The following is a 26,707-nucleotide window of genomic DNA, read 5'->3' on the forward strand; positions in this document are numbered from 1 at the left end:
TACTATTTTGGTTCGATGTTCAGCCAGTACCAGTTCTGTAACAGTGGATTTTTTTTAACCCTGCTCAGCCTCAGTTTTTACCTCTGTAAAATGAGGATTATGATAAGATAAAATAAGTTAATTGATGTGGAGGCATATTATAAACAGTAAAGAACCAGGAAAATGCTAATTATTTGACACTTTATAAAGGAAAATAGAAAATAATCCCAAGAAGGATGTCTAGATAAGTGCAAAAGCACTTATCCAAAATGCAGCAACAGTCCATCTCGTCCAGACTTTAATGATGGGCTGAGTCTTAAAGCTTAAAACTTTAAGATTCTAAAATCATATATAATCTATATAATCTATAATCTTATAATCTCATATGTAAACAAATACAATGTTTACCATGGCTGACAGTGAGAGCAATGAAGCTTTTCCTGAAATATTACCATTTTCTCCTAAGACTCAAAGTGCTTTTACATGTATTACCTCAACTTTCTTGATAACATACTTCTGATATTGGCAGGATCAGAAATTATCGTCTTTATTATGTCTTTATTTTGTCAGTGGATATGCATCAGTCCATGGAGTACCTATCTGTGAGGATAAAATAAGGCCTTGTCTAGCTTTAAAAATTGCATTTATAAATTCATTACTTAGAATTCCATGTTAATTTTCCTTACAAAACCGTGTTACAAGTGTAAGCACCCACTAGATTTTAAGTTCTACTAGGCCAGGAACCATGCATGCCTTCTTACCTTATCTCTGATGCCAAGTATTCAATAAACGTTTCTTGGAAGGATGGGAATAGAAAGGTGAGTCAGTAGTGAATGATTAGAGTGGTTCAGATGATAAATGAATGGTTACAAGGTTAGGACCTCAGCCTGACTCATAAAATCATACCTTGTATTTGCTATGAAAAATAATTCACAGTTTTTTTCAGTAATATTAAACAAAACATCCATTCTTTTATTCAGTGTTTGAATGCCTACTGTGCACTGTGAATATTACAAAGATCGATCTGACATTGATCATCCCCTCAAAGAATTTATGATTTAATAGAGAAAATAGAATACATTCACAGATAATTAAAATCTAAGGTAGAAATTGTATCACAAGTATAATATTTCAAAGGAGATTACTAAAATAGAAAACATTTCATTTCATAGAAGTGTAGTTTTTTTCTTGTTTACAATGGATTGTATACTGAGAGGAAACTTATTTTGAGGGAAGGAAGGTAGGTGGAAACTTCTCATGTTTCTCGGGAGACCTGCGTACTTCAGATTTTTTCACGTGCATGGTTCTGCTTCTCTGTTATGTCTAACACCACTTAAAAACTTGCCTATCTTCTCTGTCCTTTGATGTGATTTATCACTTACACTATGTTTACCAGCCATTATTATAGGCTTTATTTAGCAGCAAATAATAGAGAAGGCTGAGGGAGAGAGATTTTAAAACTTGAAACGTAGTGTAGTGAGTGTGGTGGTAAAGATGAAGAGGTCATACTGCTGAGCTGTGAAGTCAGCCGGTCGGGTTGGAAGACCTGGTGAACAGCACTGGGATGGTCCGTCAGGCACTGTGAAGCTCCTGCTCCCTTGACTCCTGTTCCCCCGAAGTCTCCTTAGCAGCTACCTCACACCTTCTTCCCAACCACATCTGGCTTACTCTGAGGAATGGAAAGAAGTCTAAACTTCTAATGTCTTACTCCCTCTGAAAGTTAAGACAAAGGAGGAGATAACTGTGGGATAGTTAGGGATAACTGTCTACACACTATAGAACAAGACGATCTAATTCTATGCAATTGTGATCTAAGGAAATCATATGTTAGAGATCATATTCATGGTCTCAAGCCCCGTAATTCTGTAGCCCACCAATTTATTTAAGTAAGTTCAAGCTTGGCAGGGGAAGGTCAGTATCACTTTGAGTTTGTGCCATTAGAACGACAGATCAAGGCCTCTCTTCCACCCCAGCCATAAACGTCAATGAACATCAAGACCTCTGGAAACACGTAGTGTCCAGACTTTGACCACTGCTGAAAGTCATGTCCTCAGAGTTATAGATCAGACCATCTTCATATGTGGGGATGATCACGTCAATACCTTAGGATATTTGATCAACATTCACCTACATGCTGACCCATTCAGTAACGTGTGAGCACCCCCTTAAGTAAGTAGGAACACCGCTAGCTCAGCTATTATATCAATTCATTTCATATGACTTGATTTCTTAGGAATCTGGCGCCTCCTCAAGCAGATATTTATAAGGCATTGTGATAGCTGGACATACACACATGCACACACACAAACATGTATGTACACTCACATGCATGCACACCTGGCATGTTTCTAGGCTAACTATATATTCCATTGATCTGTCTCCTCTGTTACTTCCTATTTCAGCAGTTCTTAAATCCGATAGGCTTGAATTCCCACAACACTGTATAAGAAACCTTGTTTTTCTGGGAGGGGAAGTGGAAGGGAAAGGAAAGGTAGAATAATTTTTAGTGAGTAGCTAGAATATGTACTTTATACATACTCCCATGTGAAAAGCATGACCACCTTTAGATGTAAGTATTATCCTCATTTTATAGGAGAAAACTTAGGTTCAAAGAGGTTTTGTGACTGCGTTTGAGACTGCACAACTAGTAAAGGACACAAGGAGCTTTCACCCAGACCTGCCTCCCCTTGAGTGTTTCCTGCAGGTTATGCCTACAAAGCATGCCTCTTGGGAGAGAGTTTATTTTAAGACATATTATCAGCAGTCCGTTACTATTTCTTGAACATCTATATTCTAGGAAACATAGGAAAGACAAAAAAGAATAAGACATAATTATTTCCTTGAAGAAACTTAAAGCTTATTTGGGTAAACAAGAATAAAGAATATGGGAGAAATTTAGAGGAAAAATTAAAAGCTAAACTATGCGATTGAGACTGAGTTTCATAAGAGTTCATAGAAAAGAGAGATCCAGGTGGGGGAGAGAGATTGGCAGCAGCTTTCGAAGTTACAATCATCATTAGTTATCCAAGTAATTGGCTACCTGTCAGAAAATTCTTCAACTTTTGATCCCATCAATATAAACAAAAGCAATGAATACTGCCATTAGTGTCATGTACAACACTCATCATTATTTTTTATAATATGTTCCAAATGATGGTCGTATAACATGGCCACACGTGTGCAATGTATAAAATGATAATAAGACATAAAGCATTTAAAGGGAAACTATCCATTTGATTGCCCCAGCTGCTTCAGAAGTCTCTCCACCTTGTGCCCAGGAATGTTTGTTCCTAAAGCAAGTGAGGACGAATCTCCTCCTCTTGAACTGGAGAGTAGCTTATCTTCTGACTGCATGTGTAAATCGCACAGAAGTGATTCTTACATGGAGAAAATTTTGTGAAGCAAAATAATCTGTGAAATCTTTTGTAAATGTTCATGCAAGGGCTCCCCCTAGACCGTATTAAACCATAATAAGCTAGGGGGAGTGTCAGGTAAGCTGTCTTCCAATGCTCCAAAGGTGACATTGATAAACTCCCTCCCCCTTTAAGGACCACTGACCCAGAGAGGCCAACTCCACTGCTGGTCTGGGACTCCTCAGATTAACTGAGCGGAGGCAGTGACATTGGATGAGTTTAGGCACAGCACTGTCCTAGCCAGGCTTTTCCCTTGCCCCGTGGTTCCCTCTCCAACACCATCTGCTGGCGATGTTCCTTGAACAGGTAGGGTCCAGCCAGAATGAGCAGGACACTGCTTCCTTGTGCCACCCTTGTCTATTGGTCCCCAAGCTTAGAGCACTCGTCTGGAGGAACTTAAATGTTTGCTCCACTTAAGAAACTATTTAGCAACAGTAGGCTCTTTGGTTCCTGAACAAACTCAGATTGGCAAGACCAAATCCTGTGGTCAGGGAATTAGGAGCAAAGTTGGTTACTCGATGCCTCAGAGTATGTGTGCCTCCAGCCCTCCATGTCCCGGAACTCCGTCTTCCCCCAGCTTTCCTCTTTGGGCTATGATAGGCCAATTTACAGTTCATTTGGGTACATTTCACTGAAATTTCTGTGTGGTTTGAGTAACCAAAACTTATGAGTGTACATAATTTCCGTCAGTTATTAGATGATAATCTTTCCATCTTACATTTTAAATTAGCATATAAAAAAATGTTTACATAATTTTTTACCTCTAAAAAATTACTTAAAGCCTATTTTGTTCTCTACTTCTCAGAGAAGGAAAATTACCATACATCTAGATAGAAAAAGGATCCTTCTCTCTACTCAATATATACTTTCCATGCAGTAACCAAATTTTAGTTTGATACATGCAGCTGAATCAATATGGCTGATTAACAATCATATTCTTAATTTTGATAAAAATCACAGTCATTTTTGCATCAAGCCTGTCAGCTGATGTGAAGTCATCGATTTTGTGTAAGTAATCAATTTAGTTTCCATGTGTCCCTGTGAGAGAAGGGGCAGCCGGGATGAAGGAAAGGCTGAACTGTAGTTTCTGGGGAAAGATGGAAATCTAGAAGGGTTTGGGAGATTGGGGCTAGGGACACTGCCATCTTCTGTCTGAATGCCTCTCTTTGTAATGAGAAGGAGACAAGTATATATAAGTGTGTCTGTGTGTGGGGACAAGAAAGTTAGATCCAGTAGTAAGCAAATCCCTTCCCTTCCCCCAGGGCTGGGCTCTGTGGGCAATGCGGGGAGGGTGGAAATTGGGCAGGAAGTGAACAAATTCTGCTGTATGTCTGAAGCAGCTTCTTTCTGATTTTTTCACAAAAGAGATTTAACATTTGCCATTCTACAGTATAAACTGTAAATATCTAGTCTTATTTTTCCCTGAATGTGGTGCTAATGAAAGCAAAGACCAATCATCAAGGGTGAATTATTTAATAGAATAATGTTTTAATAGCTGAGAAGAGACACAAATAGCAGAGACGCCTGTGGCTAATGGATTTCCCTGGTAGGAGATAAAAGGCTGATTACACAGCAGAGTAAGTGAAGACCTGGTGCATTAATGACAATTTACAGGTCAGCTCACTTACAGGAGTGATTTGAAACACACCATCTGTTTTCTAGCTGTAGGTTGATAACTATGATTTTACAGACAGTCAACGCTCTTCATCAAGAATTGGTACTTATTTGTCTTTCTGAGTCTGGTTAGTTTGGCCTCATAATATTTTGCTGACTGGATCCTCAGATTCTTTCCAAATCAAATAGTTTCTAAATTGAATGGATTGATAGCAGCCCATCGTGCTTCCATTCATCCTTTCTTCGCCTGGTTAGAGAATTAAGTCCTAATGCCCTACGGCATCCACTGTATGTATTGAATTACCTCTTTCTGAGCATCTACCTTGGTACTAGTTACATCCCACCCTTGAGAGAGTTGAGAAAATAGTTACTCAAATAATTTTCTGTGGCCTGTGTTTCAAAGCTGGAACATCAGCTGAGAAAGGCTGCACCATCAACCTCTGCTTATCAAGTTCCCCCCCACCCCTTTTTTTCTTTCTTTTCCTCCCTCTTGCTTCTGCCTGCCTTCCAGCTCCCCATCTCCAAGCAGCCACCACCCCCCATAAACACACACACACACACACACACACACACATACTCCCTCTCTTTCGCCCACAGGGGCAAGAAAAGGAGAGCCTGGTTTTGGCTTCCACTCCTGCCCCTTTCCCCATTTCGCTGCTCTGTACCTTCTGTAGTTAGTATGCACTAGAGTGTAAGGACTAAGTGTGAGGGCTGCGGAGGCACACTTCTGGGTTTAGATCCTGGCTCTGTCACTTTCTAGCTATGGTGAGCTTTGTCCAACTTGTTTAACTGATCTGTGCCACTGCTGCCTCATGTGAAAATGGGGGAACTAATAAGACCTACCTGAAGGGGTTGCTGTGAGCATTACATTATTCAACATACATTAAGCATTTAGAGCGGTGTCTGGCACATAGAAAGTGCTCAGTAAATGTTGCCATTATTGAAATTATAGGAGACAGTTGGTTAGGAGGCCAGGCTACTGATCTTTCTTGGATCTGTGAAGTAAGTAGGCCTTTGCAGCTTACTTGTATTTGGAAGAACAAAAAGAAAAGAAAACATTGTCAAGCCTCTTTTTCTACGTATGTATTGTGTGCATTCATTAATTGAACTCACATTTGTTGAGCATTTACTATATACTAGATTAGTGGTTCTCCAAGTGTGAACCCTAGCTCAGCAGCATCAGCATTACCTGGGGCCTTATTAGAAATGCAAACTCTCAGGGCTGGCCCGGTGGTGCAGCAGTTAAGTTCACATGTTCCACTTCGGCGGCCCAGGGTTCACGGGTTCAGATCCCGGGTGCAGACATGGCACTGCTTGGCAAGGCATGCTGTGGTAGGCGTCCCACATATAAAGTAGAGGAAGATGGGCACAGATGTTAGCTCAGAGCCAGTCTTCCTCAGCAAAAAGAGGAGGATTGGCAGTAGTTAGCTCAGGGCTAATCTTCCTTAAAAAAAAGAAAGAAAGAAAGAAAGAAATGCAAACTCTCAGTATCCTCCCCCACCTTCTCCCCAGTGTTCTGAACCAAACTCTGAAGGTGGGCCCAAGCAATCTGTGTTTTCAGAAGCCCTGCAGATGCTTCTGATGTGCTAAAGTTTGAGAACCACTGTCCTAGATGTAAAATGTAGTCATTCTGCCGGGCACTGGGAATATAAACATGAATAAGACCCTGTCCCTAACCTTCAGGAACATACAGTCTATGTGAGAGGTGGATTTGTAGACAAGAGCAACCGAGGATTCTGAGAGGTACAATGGAAACAGAGCCACAAGAGTGGGAGGGCGGCCAAGTCTGCATTTTGGGGGGAGAGTTTGGAAAGAATACCTAAAGAGGTGACGTTTGAACTAAGTCTTAGAAAAAGACTAGAACTTTTCCAGTTATAAACAAAGGGGAAAGACATTCCATAGAAAGGACCACATGTGCACTTGGTGATGGGTAAACTAGCATGCAGACCTCCCCCCTGACTTTTTTTTTTTTTTTGAGGAAGATTAGCCCTGAGCTAACAACTGCTGCCAATCTTCCTCTTTTTGCTGAGGAAGACTGGTCCTGAGCTAACATCCATGCCCATCTTCCTCCACTTTATATGTGGGATGCCTACCACAGAATGGCTTGCCAAGCAGTGCCATGTCTGCACCCTGGATCCGAATGGCGAACCCCGGGCCGCCAAAGCGGAACATGTGAACTTTACCACTGTGCCACTGGGCCAGCCCCAGACCTCAACTTTTAAACTTTTGAAAAGCTAGAGAGGAGGGGTTTTGTGCTTTGTTCACAGTTAGATCCCCAGCACCTGGAACATGCCCCTGGCTTGCAGGATGACCAGTAACAATTTGAATGATTGAAACAAAGGTCCTAAATTCCCACATATTTGATTTTCACTGAATTGTTTCTTCTCAGCATAAGATATTAAAACAAATAAACCTAATTTTGAAAGCACTCCTTCTGCTTTAAGGCACTATATTCCTGCAAGAAATTAGCCGATGACTGGATTGTTTGTTTGTTTGTTTTTTTCCGGATATGCATCATAATATATTTCGAATTCTGTGTAGGTTACATCATGTTCACCACCCAAAAACTAATTATAGTCCATCCCCTCACATGTGAACCTAATCACCCCTTTTGCCCTCCCCCATCCCCCCTTCCCCTATGGTAACCACCAATACAATCTCCAATGCTATGTGTTTGTTTGTCGTTGTTTTTATCTTCTACTCATGAGTGAGATCTTATGGAATTTGACTTTCTCCCTCTGACTTATTTTACTCAGCATAATACCTTCAGGGTCCATCCATGTTGTCGCAAATGGCCGAATTTCATCATTTCTTATGGCTGAGTAGTATTCCATTGTGTATAGGTACCACATCTTCTTTATCCATTCATCCCTTGATGAGCACCTAGGTTGCTTCCATGTCTTGGCTATTGTGGGAGTGCAGACGGTGCAACCACTATGGAAAGCAGTGTGGAGTATCCTCAGAAAATTAAGGATAGATCTACCATATGATCCAGCTATCCCACTGCTGGGTATTTATCCAAAGAACTTGAAAACACAAAGGCATAAAGATACTTGCACCCCTATGTTCATTGGATTGTTTATTTAACATGCCATATCTGAAAGCATGGGTTAGCCGTGTGAGACCTCTTCCCTCTAAATCTCTGTAGCTCATTGAGGACCAGAGCACTTGCTTGATACAAGCTTATCCTGAACTTGCAACTTTATCCAAATGTATGAATTATTGATGCCTCTTATAAATACGTTGGTTTTTACAATAGAAACTATAACAGGTTCCTCATTAAAAAGTGAAGAACCAAATATCCAGGCAGCATATTTCTTTCCGTTTTAGTTAAAATCAACTCTGCATACGAAATGATTGGATCTCTTCTAGTCATGTTCTCATATGCTGCCCTGTGCCAGATGCTCACTCTTCTTTCTTCTGGAAGCCAGGGCATACTTCATAGCATCTGAAACTTCCCCAGGAGGACCTCTGCATCTTCACACTGACCACAGCGACAGGTCTGGTGGCCAATTCAAAAGAAAGGACTTGTGCCAAATTAGACCCCAGCACTGAGGTTTCCTTCCTTTCAAAGCCACTTCTAAGGGAACCTCCTGCGGGATTTCCTCCCCAGCATCCCCACTGTACCTAGTCTGGCTTCGCGTACCCAGTTAATTACATCCCTGGCTAACTTACTCTGGCCTCTGATCTGACAAAGCCCTGGAGGAGGGGTGGTCTAACCTGTGTTCCTAATCAAGTGGCTCAGAGATCATAGGCCTTTTAGAGGACAGAGGGACCTTGGAGATTGTAGACACCCGCCCCCTCACCCCACACCCCTTTCTACTGTCTTCCAGGAACATGAGGCTTCCAAACATTGAACATGCAAGTAGTCTATTATGTGATGGATGAAGAAATTTAAACACATAATATTCTTTAAAACCAAAGTTGAAATGCATTTTCCTTTACTTCTCTTATTTCCAAATTCAATCCTTAGATAGGGAGTAAAAGTAACTCCCAAATTTAACTTAATAAGTGAAGTAATGTTTCAACTTTTCTCTCCATGTGGTCTCTGAGTTTACTGCTCTGCAGCAACACTTTGTGGTTACACAAACAGGCCTCCCCAGTGTAGGAGAACTAGGATCACGGAGCAGATTTGGCTAAAGAGTTGCTTGAATAGGTTTGAGAAGCACAGCCAATTTCACATCATAATGCAGGTACTAGAGGTAGTAATTACAAGCCACTTCTCTCTGGACCTCGGTTTTCACATCTTTAAAAGAGGGAATGGGACTCTAATTCTCTTTCAGGGTTAGGATTCTATCAGTTTTAGGCCTTCCCCTCTAGAGGAGCATTAAGGAGCTAAGGGAGGAGAACAGAGGGCAGAGAACACGCACAGGCTGCCCTCACCCTGCTTTTTACACACGTGTGCGTGTGTCCTTTATTCACACAGTTCTTATCATGACCAGATGCCCTTTGTTTCTAGGCGCACATAAGAATTAATTGTGTCACTAGTGATAAACAGGCAGTAAGAAAACAATGCCAAGTGATTATAGAATACCACATAATAAGAGGTTTTTAGATATACTTAAGTTTCCTGTTTTTCTAACTTTAGAAAAAACAGGGATATGATTTTGAATAACAGTTTGTCACTTTCTAGCATCTCATATTTATACGTTACTTCATTTCTTCATTCTGCACAGCTTTATTTGTCTGCAGTCATTCTCTGTGCCATGTCCTGGGTAAGCCCTGGGCTGACAGAGGGAATATGGCTTGACATGGTTATTCATTAAAACATGTTTAAACCTCATTAAATAAGTTAATAAACTTGAGATTGAAGGAGGAACAGGGATAGGGGAGATCACTCATGAGATTCCAGGCAGGAATTGATACCTTTTCCTTGAAGGTTCTCACCCTGAATCCTACTGCCTCTCTCCAGATGTTGTGAACCTTCTGGATAAAGCATTGAGCTAGATGTTTTTGAATTTGAAAACTTTGTTTCTTAAAGTTTTTTTTTTCATCCATTGCCTCAATTTCTCTGTAAAATCTATATTTTCTTTATTTCAATTCTTGCCCCAGGAGCATTCTTAGGGTTAATGTTTGTGGAGAGAACATGTTGGTGAAATACCTTGCACTTCAAGGACATAGGTGCTCTAAAATAGGGTATAATTATTAGCTTTTAATACGTTGGCTTTGCATAAAAAGGAACATCTAACAGTGATGTAACATTTGACACACCACGAATCCATGTATTCTTCACCAGTTTTACTTTTTCTCCTTGTCTTTCTTTATTTCTTTAGTTTATATTGGTTATGGAGGGTAAAGGCTAGAGGCTACAATTTTTATGGGTTAAACTGACAGCCAGTGGTCAGTGTTGAAGCTAGTATTAAATGAATACAGGCCACTGAGGAGCAGGACATACATTCTTGACATTTTGGGCACACATAGATTGGGGCTGAGGATGGGGGACAAATTTTGTAGAATGCAGAAAGGATTTTGGTAAGCGAGTTCATGCAGATATCAGAAATCAGTGAAAACACTGATCCCACATCTTTTCATTCTGAGCTATTGACTTCATTTATCTAAATTTTTTATTTGTTTTATTTAACATTCTACGCCCTCAGTCCTTATCACCTCAGTGTCTTTCATAAAAATTATTTTCCAAAAGGTATTTTCAAGTTTAACTAAACTTAAGTAAATATGAAAATTGAAGGTTGGTCTGCAGGGAAAAGGTGAAGTAAATTCCAAGGGCCAGGGAGATCATTGTTGATGGTTTGGGAGAACCTGGTTGCAAAAGGGACTCATAGATACCATCTATGGAACAGGCTATCATTTGTCCAGAGCGGTTTGAAAACCAAAGGAGGTTTTGAAAACCATTGGAAAGTTAATAAGAAAACGGCAGTTCTTGGTGGTTGAGGCTAATGTGAGTGTGTGACTGTGTTCATAGAGAAACACTATCTGGTGCTGCTGGCAATAGAATCTTCACGAAGCTGAGATTGCAATCATTAGCAAAGAAAGATCCAAAAAATGAGGAGGGAAGAAAAATAGGAATTATGAACAGTGTTAAGACATACAAATTTAGAAGAGGTATATTGAAATTTTAAGTTGAAAAATAAGTTATGTTTCAGGATTTCCCATTTCCTAGATTTGGGGTCAGAATAAATTTTAAAAGATATAAGACTCGTTGCCTTTGTTTTGAAGGAGTAGGAAAGTTAGAAACTATTTCATTTGCCTAAATAAAAATATCCTGGGGGCCGACTGGTGGCATTGTCGTTAAGTTTGCGCCCTCTGGTTCAGCAGCCTGGGGTTCGCAGGTTCAGATCCTGGGTGCAGACCTAGCACCACTCATCAAGCCGTGATGTGGTGGCATCCCACATAAAAAAAAAAAAATAGAGGAAGGTTGGCACAGATGTTAGCTCAACAGGTGTTAGCCCAGGACCAATCTTCTTCACAAAGAAAAATATATGTATTATCTTGATAAGAGAATAATGAGGCATACTGGTTTGTGTCAAGTATTTGCAGACAGGTGAAATAGAAATCCCGTAAACTGTAAGAATAGGTGAAATATCATTCCATATGATTATAGACAATATGAACACAGAACGACTTTACTGTTTAGAAATGTATTTAATAATAAGCAATTTAAGTTCATTGCAAAACGATAGTTATTTTTCGTCAATCTTAGTCACGCCCCAAAATTATGTATTAAACTACTTAACAGTCTATTTTGTGTTAAACTTAGAAAATTAAAGGTAACTTCACTTGGCTTTGTTTGTATATAGCTAGCAAATTTTTGGTGCATTTGAGAGAATTCATTTATTGTATTATTTAATTAACAGCAATATTTGATAACTGATTCAAAGTAATTCTAACTACTCTTATATTCTTGTTTTACAGCTTGGCTCATCCTCTTCTGTGCCTTTTACGTCTATTTTTTCTCAGCTTTTTATGACTGTTGTGGTTCCTCTCATTATTGGACAGGTAAGGTCTCTAATTCATTCTGTTCTTTTCTTCATAGATCAAATTGTGAATTCTTATGTAATGTCAGGACAGTTGAGAGAAAAGACAGAGCAAGAGACAGTTAAATGAAAATATAAGACTGTGAAACACAGGGTTTCATCAATCACAATATTCTCATCTGTTTATTTTTCTAATTAATATCAATCTGCTTTACAGACAGCTATATATAGGGACAATTGCACAGAATCTTGATTTTTTAATATATTTTCCCTTTTTTGTAGCTGTGTAGCTAGCTTGGAAACATCTAGCAGATAATTACCTTATTCTGCAACTTCCCATAAAGTCTCAGCGTTTCTGACCATTGTTGAGAACAAGCATCTGTCTTTGGCTGGCTGCTTCACAGACTCCTCCAACAGTGGTGGTCATATTTGTGATTGTGTAATTGATAAAATAAACATTTAATCTTATTAGCTCTCAAAATTAGATCTTAGAAAATTTAGTGTCCTTTATCATTCTCATTGAATTAGACTAGTAGAAGAAAATCTTCTATTTTTAACTTCTTGCAAGTTAATAATAAGCGTATAATTTAACTGTAAGCATATAAACTTAGAAACAAGACTGTTGTTATTTAAATCATAGGTAGCCACAGTAATGGAGAACAGAATTTAATGTACTGCTAAAATGAGTGAGTCTGAGGAAAATAGTATATTAAGATAGTTAAGAGCACAGATGTTGGTTTGAGAGCAACTAGACTCTAGTTCTTAGTTCTACCTTTTATTTGCTGTGTGAGCTTGGGCAAGTCCTTTAATGTCCCTGGGTCCAGGTTCGTAATTGATCAAATTGTATAATATGTAATAGTACCTATCTTAAAGGGTTGTTGGGAGGGTTAAGTGCAATATGGATGCATACAAAGTTCCTGTCATCATAGAGCCTGACACAGGTAAGTGGTCTAGAGCTTCTATCATCATCATCACTTTCAAATTCCCTGTAAATAGTAAGCAGGAAGCAAGTCTTTGAAATATCAACTATAAAAAATTATGTATGTATAAACATGTAATGTGTACATGCTGCCTTAGATTATGTTCTCTGGGAAACAGACTGGGTCAGAGGTTTCCATGCACGAAGTTTATTGGGGAGTACCCTTAGGATCAACACCTTTGGGAGAGTGAAAAAAGTCGGTTGGGTTGAGGGAAGAGTTGAACTGTGATGCCATCCCAGCAAAGACCTCAAGTGGCATGACCCCTCAGAGTTGTCCTGCCTGAGACAAGAGCGCCTGGTCTCTCTACTCTTCACTGACCAGGCGTTAGATCCCACTCCCCGTGAGAGGTATGGCCTTGGGTGAGTCTGCTCTCTTGGCAGCAGTTCGCAAAGAGGAACTCAGCTGAGCTGAAAACAGTTCCCGAAGAGGAACGCAGCTGACGTCTTTCAGTCGTATGACATGCCCTGCAGATGTGGGAATAAGCACCTCATTCCTGAAGAGATGGATCTGGGTGGCACACCACAGCATCCACTACTCATGCACTCATTTTTTTTTTAATTTTATACTTAGAAAAGGGACTAAATTTAGGGTAAAAGGGGAGGATTTAAAGGCACTCAGAGAAAACTATTTAATTAAATATAGAATGATACTTGAAAAAATACTTCTTCCACAGTGCTGCTCACATAACAGGTCTTCTGAATAAACATCATGTCCCCTGCCTACCTCGCTAACCTCTTTGCCACATTTCCTATACTGTACCCTCCCTGGCTTTTCCTTAATTCCTGCTTAATTTTTCTCTTTAGAATGTCTTTCTACCCACCCTCCCACCCCAACTCATTGCTCGTGTGACTCTTTAGTTCCTGTCTTCTTTGAACCACCTATCTGAAGTGTGTTTCCCTGGCTATTCTTTACTGAAGCACCTTGTTCGATTCCTATCTTGGCGTTTGTCACAGTGTGTGTTTATCTTTTGCTTGCTTGTTGACTGTCTCCCCCATTAGACTGGCACCTTCATGAGTACAGGACCCATATTTGTTTTGTTTCTGTTACATACCCAGACCACAGGCACCCGGTAACTATGTATGGAATGAGTGTGTGAGGGAGTGAATGAGTGAGAGGAATTCTGTGATCAATAAGGGAAACGCTGTGTCTTAGAGAGGCATAACAGAGCCTCCTTGCCCTTCTCAGCTCTATCCACGGTTTCAGCTGTGCAGAGTATTAGTTTAAACCCGTACTTATTTTCTTGGTTCTGAAAATAATTCCGTATAATAATCTGGGGTGCATACCTTCTTCTCTTGGATCTTGGAAATATCTCTGTTAATAATAAATGTTTGGCTTAAGACATGTGGACAAAAAAAACCTTTGTCTAAGCTATTCAATGGTTTTTGTTAATATATAGGGTCATATAATTTATGTAATTAAGACTTTTTATCCAGAGAGAACAATGAATTGTTAGAGTGCTTATCCTTTGTGTGCCCAAGTAGTAAAGTATTACGGTAAATTATAAAACAGTCAAGGTAGTCAAAAAGTAACGTAAGTGGTTTTTGAAAAGTACTCTAGTACCAAACTACTGTAATGGCTTTTTTCAAAGAGAAAAACCTTTATATTTGCATTTACTTGCCCCCCTCTTGTGTTCTTGTCTTAGGAATTAACACTCACACCCCCGTCTCCACTTCTGGAAACCACTTTGCCTCCTCCTTCTCTTTACAGCCTTACTCCCTTACGTGCAGGCAGTCACTAAGTGCCACCATTTTTTTTGAAGAAGAATAAGAAGATTAGCCCTGAACTAACATCTGACACCAATCCTCCTCATTTTGCTGAGAAAGGCTGGCCCTGAGCTAGCATCTGTGGCCATCTTCCACTACTTATATGTGGGACACCTGCCACAGCATGGCCTGACATGCTGTGCCATGTCTGCACCCAGGATCCGAACTGGCAAACCCCAGGCCACCGAAACGAAATGTGCAAATTTAACCACTGCGCCACCAGGCTGGCCCCATAAATGTCACCATTTCTGCCTCAGAAATCTTTCAGATCTGGCATCTGTGGCCTCATTCACCCTGCCAGAGAGGGTACCACACCTTCGTCATCTCTTATCTGAATGATTGCACCTCCCAAACCTGTCTCTGTGCTGTCTCTTCCAATTCCTATCTAACGTCTTTACTGCTTCCAGGGTAGTCCTAAAAAACAAATCAGATTATGTTATTCTTCTCCTTAAAAACTTCCCTCTGGGCTCCCTGTTGCCCACGCCTGTATGGCCCACAAGCCCTTCACTGTTTGGCCCCAGCCTGCTCTCCAGAGTCGCCTCCTACCACCCCCTTCATATACGTGTCTCTGCTGCCAGGCTGTGTGCGCACTGCTCCCTCTCCTGACCACACCCCTCATTGCTTCATGCCTTTCATCTTATTGTTCCCATCTTTTCAGCCAGCAAACTCCTGCTCATTCCTTAAGACTCAGTGCCGAGATGCCCTCTGATGTGCAGTGGACCTGCTCAGACTCCCCTGGCCTCGACTAAACTCCAGCTCTCCCATGGTACTTGATTCATAATATTTGTCAAGAGAGATTATAATTTATCTGTAAGCGTCCTAGAAGCAGAGACTCTAGTATATTTAATAGCATACTCAGCAGTAGGTTGTGAGCTATGTGAAAAGATTGGCTGAAGAAAACTCTGAATTTACCCTCACAGAGCTCCCAGCAGCCATTTTCCCTAGGTCTCCCTCTTTGCTAGATAGAAACACATAATTGGTCTCATCTTGTTTTAAATTCATGACCTGAAATTTAAAATGTCACTCAACACTTCCCAGAAATCCTGCTCTACTTCCTTATAGGATTATTCTACCCCGTCCTCTATTTTCAAGTCCCTTTTACTTCTCCTAACATTCTCCCACCTGCCCATTACACTCAGTCTCACTGACCTTGCTTCTGTTTCTCAGACATGCAAGCATTGATCCCGCCTTAGAACCTTTGCACTGGCTGTTCCTTCTGCCTGGAACGCCTCACCTTTCACCTCTTCAGAAAGACCTTTCCTGACCCTCCTCCAGGGCCTACCCAGAAGCCACTCGGTCACTATCAATATCATCCAGTTTAAACCTCTACTTAGTATGGATCATTGTCTACTTCTAGTTTATTTGTTTGTTGTTGTTACTTTTTATTTATCTCCCCAAACTGGGATATAAACTCCATGAGACCAGGGACCTTGTCTGCTCGTTTATCTCTGTTTTTATTTGTAATCGATTGACTCACCTAAACTTTGTGAGGTGATCTTTGAGGACCTTGTTAGAAGTGCTCATAGGGACTACTTACATAGTAAGGAAATAGATGCCAGGCAAGGTAGCCTCATTTCTCAGTTATAACTAGAGGTGCCACGTTATGAAAATGGATGTTTCTCTAGATTTTTGTATGCATCTTTTAAAATGAGATTTTATCATAACCTTTTAAATAATCAGTGGTAGTAGAGGGAGAAGAAAAAGACCGGGAAAGGTGAGCTGAAAATATTTTCCTTAATCTTTTAGTGATGATAAAACTTCATCATTCAGATTTTTATTTGTATTTCTGAGAGTGAATTTTATTTTAATTTTCTGTGTTTTTCCCATGCAATACTTCTTTTTGTTGAACTCATTATTGACTGACTGTGATATGCTACCGCCTGCCTATACACGCAACTTGTAGGCCTCACCTTCTTCATTTGTAGAACAAAGAGTTTAATATCTTCCAGCTCAAAGATGCTGTGGCTCTGTGAGATAAGATTAGTCTCTCCATAGTTGGTTGAGGGATTGCTTCTTCTGTCAATTCTAGAAAGAAATAAAATGTGGGTTATTGTAATATTTCTTCTCCTTTTCTGATAAACCCTTCAATACATCTAAGTGCTTGTGACAAATACTTATTTTATGCATTATATTTGAGAGATTTATGAATAAATGTAATAAAATAGAATTTCCACCACCTTTGAAAAGTATTTTTCAGAACAGCACACTAAACCCCACTTTTTTTCTATAAATGAATAATAAAAAAGCGTGTCTATCATTTATCATTCATGCATTCTCTGGTCTGGCATTAGTGATTTGTTTCACAATTTGAGATTGCTTTTCATTTTAGTCTTCAGCAAAAGCAGAAGTTAATGTTATTAATGCTAGTAAAATTTTGCACTTATAAAATTATATTAGATATGAACTGTTTTCATTGCTTCACTTGAATTGCTTTGAGAGAAAACTAGCTGTTACATTATGCATTGGGATATACTGGTAAACAGAGTTGTGATAGAAACATCACCAACCTGGGACTTGGAAGTAAGAATAGCCATTATTTACCATGTACAGGCCTGGGTTCTAAAGCATTTTATATTTATTTAATTATGTAATTCTCGGTACAGCTACTATTATGTCCATTTTACAGATGAGGCACAGGGAAGATCACAGAGTGGGAAGTTCCAAAGTCTGTACATTAAACAGTATGCTGTTGTTCCCTCAGGAGATAGAGGTCTGTTCCTGCTCATCCACTTGACTAGCTTTTTTTTTTTTAAAAGATTTTATTTTTTTCCTTTTTCTCCCCAAAGCCCCCCAGTACATAGTTGTATATTCTTCGTTGTGGGTCCTTGAGTTGTGGCATGTGGGATGCCGCCTCAGCATGGCTTGACGAGCAGTGCCATGTCCACGCCCACGAACCCACGAAACACTGGGCCGCCTGCAGTGGAGCGCGTGAACTTAACCACTCGGCCACGGGGCCAGCCCCGACTTGATTAGCTTTTTAACATTTTATGCAATTTGTTTGGGTTCTCTGTGCCTTTGTTTTCAACTGTAGACTGAGCAGGATAATATCGGCATGACCTTTCTCATGTGAATGAAATTAAATAATAGTGGGAAAGAATTTTCAAAAAGTTGAGTAGATGATGCATACTTAATGATCCATTTATTATTATTGTTTATGCTTTTTTAGAAAGTGTACAGATATTATTTTGAATTTACTCAGTATTTAATAAAAAATACTTTTAAAGAAAAGCGTTATATAAATTGGATTTGATTTCATATCCCCGACTATACATTTCAACAGAATATTAATGAAGAAACAAAACAGTTTATGAGAACATATGGATTCATTGGAATAGAGGATAAAAGTTGAAGAAACAGTCTAAAGCCACCTTGAAGAAAAATATATGTTAAAATTCAGACTTAACATGAAACATTATCCATCATATATCCCCACTCAGAAATCAATTTATAAATGTAAAGACAGAGTAGAAAGAAAACAGCAAGAAAGTACCCTGAAAAAAATGAAGAAAACTAAAATGATGGATATTACACTTCTCAGTTATCTCGATATATCAACATTCTTCACCCAAGACGTGTTATTTTTCCAGGTTTCCAGCTTGGAGGTCATGCAATAATTGATATATGACTCAGGTTGTTAGAAGTACAGGGATGCGAATTTAAGTTTCCCTTTAACCTTTCCTGGTCCTTAATGTAAAACAAAGAAAATTAAAATGTAGAACGTAAGACAATAAAAGCTTCCTGTGGAAGATTTTTTTTCCTCCTCTCTCCATAGGGAAAAGCGAACAAGTTAATGAGGACTTGTCATTTAATTTTGAATACCTAAGTTTCTGTGAGCTGTGTGGGCAGCTGAATTAGTATAGATTCTAAAGAAAGCCACAGCTGGCCACCTCCCCAGAATGCCTTTTCCCATCTCATCTCGAGTTGGTTTTTTTTTTTCATTTTCCCAAGAGAGAATTCTGAGGCTTCTATATCAGGTTGTGTTGATCTATCCATAGCAAAATCTTGTTTCCTATAAGGTTATTAAACATTTCTTAAGGTAAGGAAGTTTGGAGAATTTAAAAATGACGTGATTCTTGACAAATGGAGAATGATTGTGTCAAAAGTGTAAGCAGCTGAACCAGGAGAAGACAAAGTTTCCTAGAGTTTATGTCCAAAGCACATCTTTGAGGCATAGCAACACTACTTCACCAGGTAGTACATGAAACATTTTAACAATTTTCTAGCTCCACAGTATAAAAGCACCTGCTTTGTGAATTTAATTTTAGAAGAAGATGGAAAAGCTCTATGGAGCCTGGCAAGTTATAAAATCGTTTACTTAGAAATCAGAGATATATATCACTATAAGCTAAAAACAGTAAAAGACAATCGTTTTCCCCTAGGGTTATTATTTCCCTTGTGGGTCTGTCCAGTTTCCAACTTTCTAGCTGTTTTCTTTATCGAGACTCAGTATCCAGCATGAACACGTTGATGTGGTTAGAAGAAAGGTATTGTGGCATTTTGGCTAGCAAGATGCAGGACTCAGGAGCCCATGTTGCTTGCCATATTAAAAGAATCCTACTATATTATGAGATTCAGAGTACTTTGTAATGAAGAAAGAGGTAATTAGGTCGACTAAGTCAAGTTAAAGTTGATTGATGTTTAGAGATTTGTCCTCGTTTTTAAAATGGCATTGAATTCCAAGTTATACCTCATTCATGTTTATTTGTTTATTTTGTCAGAGAGGTCGATGGTGGTGGAAGAAGATACTTTTACTTTTGAAATTGAGATCACACATTCTATAACCAATTGCAGAGAGAGGACTTTTGTGTTTTTAACCACTGAATTTTAAAACAGGATTGGAGGACAGCATCAATTTCAATAACTCCATGAAATTTCCACTTATTTTATTTCCTAAAGGAGTTGAGTTTCATTAAATTTGGGCAACTACCAGCTTGATGCTACCAAACACATAGATTATGAAATGACCTTTTAAATGAAGTCTCTCTGCAGCCTTCTAATAAGCAGCTACCCCCACAGTGACATATCTGAACATGAGGCCATCTGGGTACTTGAGTATCGTTATCCAAAACTTGTATTCTAATACATCAGTGCCTAACACTGTGTGACAGAGCTGCTCTTATTTCTCTATACCTCACTACGTTTTACTTTAAGGAAAGAAATGAACAGTGATAAATTACTATGGTTTGAGATCACTTCTACCAAGAAAATATATATATTTTTTTAATAAATCCAGCTGTGACTTTAATTACAAGATCTACTTTTTAAACATATTTAACCACCATTTATTTATATATATAAAACACTCTTTCTCCTCATTCCCACCCCACCCAACCTTCAAGGGATTGGACCTATACCTTGAACCAACTGGTCAGCATTCTGCCAGGACTCCCTTTAATAACACTGTTATTTCAGTTACTGAGTCCTTGCGAGTGGATGGAGTTGATCCGATAGCCATTTGTTCAAAGGTTCTCTTGAAAGTAGTTTATTTTGTTCTTGAGTATCTGTGAAGGTATGCTCCGTTGCGAATTAAGTCTTTTTAGTGACAGAGTAGATGATGATAGAACCCCATCAGCCTTGTCAGAAGTCCCCTGACCTCATTATTGCTAATGGATCATGGTAATTCAGCCTGTTGTGAAATCTCGTGTTCAATTATGTAGGATAATGAGTGACTCAAAACTTAATATGTCTCAGCCATAGTCCTTATTATAGGGTTCATTCAGCTTCTTTCAAAAGTGAAAGGTTTTAAATAGAGTGGTTCACTTTTATAACGAAACAAAAGTTATCACCAGTGTTCAGACTGTGCTGATTTTAAATATCTAATTTGATTTTAAAATAAGAGAGGATTTCTATACAACTTTGTATTTCACTCATCCTTTTGTAGAAAAGTTAGGACAGGTTTATTCATTTTTAAGTGTTAATTCTAGGATTCTAAAAGCATGCAAATGGCATTTGTCTTTGGATTCACAAAAACTCTAGATATTCAGAGTTTGAATTATTTAAACTCCCACAACACATGCACTTTTGCTTTTCAAGCATGAGTTATAATTTAATTAAAAACTTCTGGTGCATTGCTAGCATTTTAAATATTAATATGTTCCATGGATCACTTTCGATTATCTACCGTCTTGAAATTCTTAAAGATGTCAGATTTTTAAGATTCCCAAAGTTGCACTTGGAATTGTCTGTTGAGGCAGAGGGGACTATGATAATTACACACATCCATTAGGATCAGCAGAGGAGGTAAACTTTGGGGAGGCTTAATGGGCATGTCTCAGTGACAGCTAGCAAAGAGCATTTGGCATGATTAAGGATGGATTTGAATGCAGTTGAAAATATGACTCTCATTATGGACACCAGTGGAAGTTGCACTACAAATGTTATATTCCCCAGAAGAAGAGTGGTGTGGCAGGGAAGCTTTGAAATCCACTGTGGCCATCATCCAAATTATTCTCTTTCCTTTATGTCTTTCTGCTGTCAGAATCACTTTGCAATGCCCAATTCAACTCCCTCTCTCTCTGAAAAGAGGCAACCTGTTGATCTCTGTATTTCAGATCGTCCGAAGATACATCAAGGATTGGCTTGAAAGAAAGAAACCGCCTTTTGGTGCTATCAGCAGCAGTGTGCTCCTCATGATCATCTACACGACATTCTGTGACACGTTCTCTAACCCAAATATTGACCTGGATAAATTCAGCCTCATTCTCATACTGTTCATAAGTAAGTTGGACGATGGGATATCCTTCCTATCCCCTCTGTCTCCTCAATAGGAAAGTGTAGCGATTTGTGTTCCCTAAATTCATTTCGAATGTCCATTTGATTAGAAAAGAATACTTAGTATCATATTATATGTACTCAGTGATTTTATCATGTGTATCTGTTCTTTAGTTTTCTCTCCAGCGTAATTTATCCGAAAATAGTTGTAACCTGGTTTTGTTCATGGGAGGAGACGAGTTCAAAGTCTGCTCATGCCGCCCTCTTGACGAGATCTCCTTTGTATCTGTTCTTTGAAAATACATCAGTTATGCACTAATGACTTAATCTCCTTTGTTTTTTATTTTTGACTTACAGTAGTTGATGCCAGATGAAAGAAGGCATAGTATCTGTCACGTTCAAATGTTAGATTGAGCACTTTTTTGCCAATTTCTTTTACTATAACTTCAAGCTAATCTTATCCGTTTTTGTGAATTGAGTAGGATTTATACTGTATGATACTATTATTTTATAATTATAATAACTGGCTGCATTGGCTAAAATGTGACTTTACATCATCTTTTCTATTAAAATATGCCCAATGTAATATTATTTCATTGTAAGAAGCAGCAGACTATGAAATCCAAGTACAAGCATGCTGCGTAATGATGCTTCCGTCAGTGATGGACCACATATATGATGGTGGTCCCAGAGATTAGCACCATATAGCCTAGTTTTGTAGTAGGCTATCCCATCTAGGTTTGTGTAAGTAGACTCTATGATGTTCACACAAGAATGAAATCACCTAAGGTAGTAAGGATGCATGTCTCAGAAATATCCCCATTGTTCATTAAGCAATGCATGACTAACTGCTAGGCTCAAAAATCAACCTTTTGTTCTATTCATGCTGTAATACCAAAGACAACTTTTAGTAATTGTAATATCAAAGAATCTTTTGTCATTAATATCAACATGAGTTATTCCAAGATATGTGTTTTATGCTACCACATTTACGCTATTTGCTATAAATATTTATAGTATAAACCAGCTGTTTCTAAATTGAGCAAATTAAATAACCAAATCTTAAATCAAAGAGAGTTTTAGACTTGCCCTGAGTAATAGATATCATAGATTATATCTGGGGATGTCTTCAATAAGAACAAGTTGGGTCCCATCAATTTAAATGATTCTATCAGTTTAGGGCAACGTATGTTTGTGTATTCATTTGTTTCTTTTTCTATTTGAGTTCCCATTAGTTTCAGATAAAACTAAGCATACCAGTAAATGTGCTTTTACAGTACTAATTTAGATTCAATCTTTTTTTTCTTCAGTATTTTCTATTCAGCTGAGTTTTATGCTTTTAACCTTCATCTTTTCAACAAGGTAAGTGATTTGGTATCTCTTATTGTTAGTTTCTTAAATGACAAATCACGCTCTTTACTTGGCTTCTATGTCACTATACTGTTATTGCTTTTCTCCTGTCTCCTGACCATTCCATCTTGCTCCTGCCACCCTCGAGTTGTAGACATTACCAAAGGATCTATTCTTGGCCCTTGTCTCATCTATTCACATCATGTGCTTAGCTACCCTCCTCCATTCTACTGGCGCTAGCTGTCAGCTTCCTGCTGATGATTTGCAAGTTAGACCTTCCATTCCAACATTTTTCCTGAGTTCCAGCACTACTTATCACTTTCCATCTAGATATCTTCACCTGACTGTCTTAACAAGACCTCAGACTCAAGATATTCAAGATGGAATTAATCTTTTTTCCCAGCACTTCATCTTTCTCTCTCATTTCTTTCTTTATTTTTAATGGAACCACTATCTGCAGAATTACTTAAACTGGAATCCTTCGCATTTTTGTTTTTAACATGTCTTGATTCTACCTGTGTAATATTTTTTGTGCTCCCAAAGCCACTTCCCTAATTCAGGCTCTTGTTGCCTCTTTTCTCCCTAGACTATTGCAATGGATATCTTACTAGTATCTTCATTTCTAGGCTGAAATTTTCTTATACATCTCCTACTGCCTCCAATAACTCAGAGTTCTGATAATAGCTCTCTTGTTCAAAGATCTTCAATGGTTATCTAGTGCCTGCAGAATGAAGTTCATTTTGGGGGGCTAAGTGAACCAAGACTAATATTCATGCTGTCTAAGCTTTAGGTTGAGGTAAAAGTCTCTGCTGTTCCCCACAGGAACCTCATGCATTCTCATTTCTGTACCTGGCTTAGGCTATCCTGTGTCTAAATTGGTCTCCATGTTCTAGTTCATCTTTCCTGTTCTTAAAAGCTCACCTCCAGTGCAACTTCTTCTACTAGGGTTATACATTCAACGGATATTACCTAAGCCTTTGGTATGAGAAAGTTATAGTGAATACTACAAATAAGAGATGATTCCAATCCTGCATGAGTTCATAGACTAGGTATATGCACTGATAATTAAATGTCCTCTAGGTGATACAGTAAGTCATCCTGCAGTCAATTCAAAGAAGAAAGCATTTTCAAAGAGAGTGGTGGAGCAAGGCTTCATGAAGAGACGGGATTTGACATGAATCATAAAGAATGGTTAATTGTTCAACAAACAGATGCAGAGAGAGGGTTCTCGGTGGGAGAAGAAACAATAATTCAAATGTGGACACACACTCACCAAAAAAACAAGACACGGTGGGACAATAGGAGTAGAGGAAGATTAAAAACAATAATAGCAACTGGAACAGGAAGCTTGGACCAGATTGCCAGGCCCTTGAACACCAGGTGACGGCAATGAGTTGCCACAAGGGAAAGGGCCTGGGTTGTTTCCGAGGTCTGAAACAGTGTCAGAGCAGTGGATGGTTCAGGCCCCACATTAGGCGCTTGGCTCTTATAGCACTTGGTCTGGCACGAGGCTGACTGTAAACAGTCAATAAAAACTTATCGATTGGAGTAATTTGAAGCATTTTCCCGAGCTTGTGGTTGTGATTTATCAAGTCAGAGTAAAGCCTGGAGCCATTAAGTCACAGAGAAAATGTGGCTTAATTGTGTAAGTCTGAGAGTAGGAGCTATTTTAAAGTTCTTTTTGTAAATGGCTTGTTATGTCACCTTAGAAAAGATGTTTCCCTTTCACCGGCTGTTTGCTGGTTCTTGTGGCAGAAGTAATAATCAGACCCACCCAGCCGATCCTCTCAGACTAGGTAGGATACAGATATCCTGTCAGTGACTGAAAAATTCCTTGAAAAGCGCAGAATAGCCACTATTGGGATTGCTGTAGGCAGGGGAGGGGGCATCACAACTAGTTGAATTAAAATTGAGAATTTTCATCATGGAGTGGACTGGACTTTCATAAGCTCTCATGGTTTCGAGACCCTTCTATTCTGCCTTATTCTGCCTTCACTGAAGTTTTGTCGCATTCTGAACTTGCTTGGCCCACTGTCAGACAGGCGTGTGCTTTGATAAACAACAGAATATGGAGTGGCTATAACCATGCTCTTGGGTAATGGTTGTGTAGCCCCAAAATATTCCATTAAAATTTGGGGATTTTTCAACTAGACAGAGTTTAGAAGATGGTTTTCACATTTTTTTCATGCTGAGAGACCCCATAGTGCCTGAGGATTTTACTGGAGGAATTAAAAATACCAGCATTGATTGAACCCTCCTCTGTGCCAGGCTCTGTGCACGGGATTGTGCCTGTGTTACTTCATGTAAGTTTGACAGCAAAGACTATGATGCTATACATTTTTGTTGCTATTTTGCAGATGAGAACCCATCCTTAGAGTGGTTAATTTAGTTTAAAATCAGATTTTAGTAGTTTAATAACAGATGGCAAATAGTACATATAGAATTGAAATCCATTTCCATTTGACATTTCCAAAAGCATTTGCCCATTCTTTTTCCACTGCACTAAACTACTTCAATTACTTTTAAAGTTCATATACTTGTTTTGGTTAGGGAATTTGTAGAGAGTGTTTAACTGGATTCTTCAAATTAACACATACATACACAAATTAGTCAAAGATAGCAAGAGTTTGAACTAGGACCCATTGGTTTATACTCTGTTGAGTTTTGTTTTGTTTTCCTACTTTTTATTCCTTCCTATTTAAAATTTGTGAAATTGGCCTGTGGTTTTGGGGTTTTTTTTAATCTTTTTCTTACCGATTCAGTGAATCTAAAACCAATCCAGATATCAAGAGACAAAAATCTCAGCATGGAAATCAGTATGTCTTTTTTTGTACAGCATGCCGCTGACCTCTGATGATGGAAGTTCAGCATAAACCAGGAGAGACCCAGCCTAGAAAATTCTACTTTCCTGCAACACTCCACTTGCTTGATTAACATTTCTTAGATTTACTGACCTGACATGTTACCATTCTAGTGTGTGGCATGTGAATCTCTTCTACTTTGAGTACTTAAAATACATTTGAGAGTTATTACTCTGTGTTCTCATTTATCTGTGTACAGAATAGTGTCAGGGTTAAAACTCCAACTCTGGAATCAAATGGACTTGGGTTTCAATCCTATTTAATAACTTTGTCACTTTCCTCATTTGTAAAGTGGTGATAGTAATAATACCTATCTCATTTAGAGTCATTTAGAGAATTAAATAATATGCACATAAAGCCCTCAGCATAATACCTAGCATCTAGTAAGTGCTCATTAAATGTTAGCTACTGTAGAATATTTATTTATTATATCAAAATAGTTTATATTTCAAAAACTAATTATGAAAGTAAGGGAATTAGCATTTCCAGCTTTGTAATACATTCTTTTTGTCGTTTCTCTGTCACAGTTGCTAGGAAATGAGTTGATTCATTAAACCAAGAGTCAGCTGTCCATAGTGACCCAAGCTTTCTGCAACTTTGGGAAGCTGTCAAAGTTTTAAAAAAATGTTGAAAAAGCTTAGAAAAAGAAAGTAGTAATTGGGAGCCTTTAAAAAATATATAAAAGACAGTTTGGTAAGCTGAGAACTAGAGTAATAGAAACCTGTCACTGGAGTGACAACAGAAACCGTTAAGAAAAGAAAACAAAGATTCAAATATTTGTGAAGGTGTTTTAATGCTTATCAGTACATTTTCAAGCAGATTTCTCAATGGGCCTTTCACTATAGCCCTGAGAGGGAAGGAGGGCAGCATGAAGGCTGGGAGAGAGAGAAGGGAGGGTGGGAAGAAAGAGGGCATTATTATTAACGGTGAGTCTCCATACCATTTCGGAGATGAGGCAGTTAAGCCACAGAGCACTGGGTACCTTGTTTAGTGCCACACGGCTGACGACAGACAAGGTCTTCTCCTAAAATGAGCAAAGACAAAACACAGGTACAGAGGTTAACAAAGGAAAGTATTCACATGGAAGTTTCCTCCTCTAAAAAC

At 38.8% G+C, this 26,707-nt stretch overlaps 1 protein-coding gene across 9 annotated transcripts in view; it reads left to right on the forward strand.

The window, feature by feature from the left end:
- Positions 1-26,707, forward strand: part of SLC10A7 (solute carrier family 10 member 7) — a 240,067-nt gene that overhangs the window by 179,427 nt on the left and 33,933 nt on the right. For 8 of the 9 annotated variants that reach the window (XR_011435001.1, XR_011435009.1, XR_011435012.1 and 5 more), the window contains 3 exons: positions 11,877-11,960; positions 21,233-21,398; positions 22,703-22,754. Coding sequence is in view for 3 of the 9 variants with exons in the window: in XM_001501818.6 (XP_001501868.1) it covers positions 11,877-11,960; positions 21,233-21,398; positions 22,703-22,754 (302 nt within the window). In the remaining 6 variants the exon portion in view is untranslated. Of the gene's footprint in view, positions 1-11,876; positions 11,961-15,339; positions 15,448-21,232; positions 21,399-22,702; positions 22,755-26,707 lie in introns of those variants that run through there. The other variant, XR_002806476.2, reaches the window with a different exon arrangement.

This window comes from Equus caballus, chromosome 2 (assembly GCF_041296265.1).
Source record: "Equus caballus isolate H_3958 breed thoroughbred chromosome 2, TB-T2T, whole genome shotgun sequence".
Lineage (NCBI taxonomy): Eukaryota > Metazoa > Chordata > Mammalia > Perissodactyla > Equidae > Equus > Equus caballus.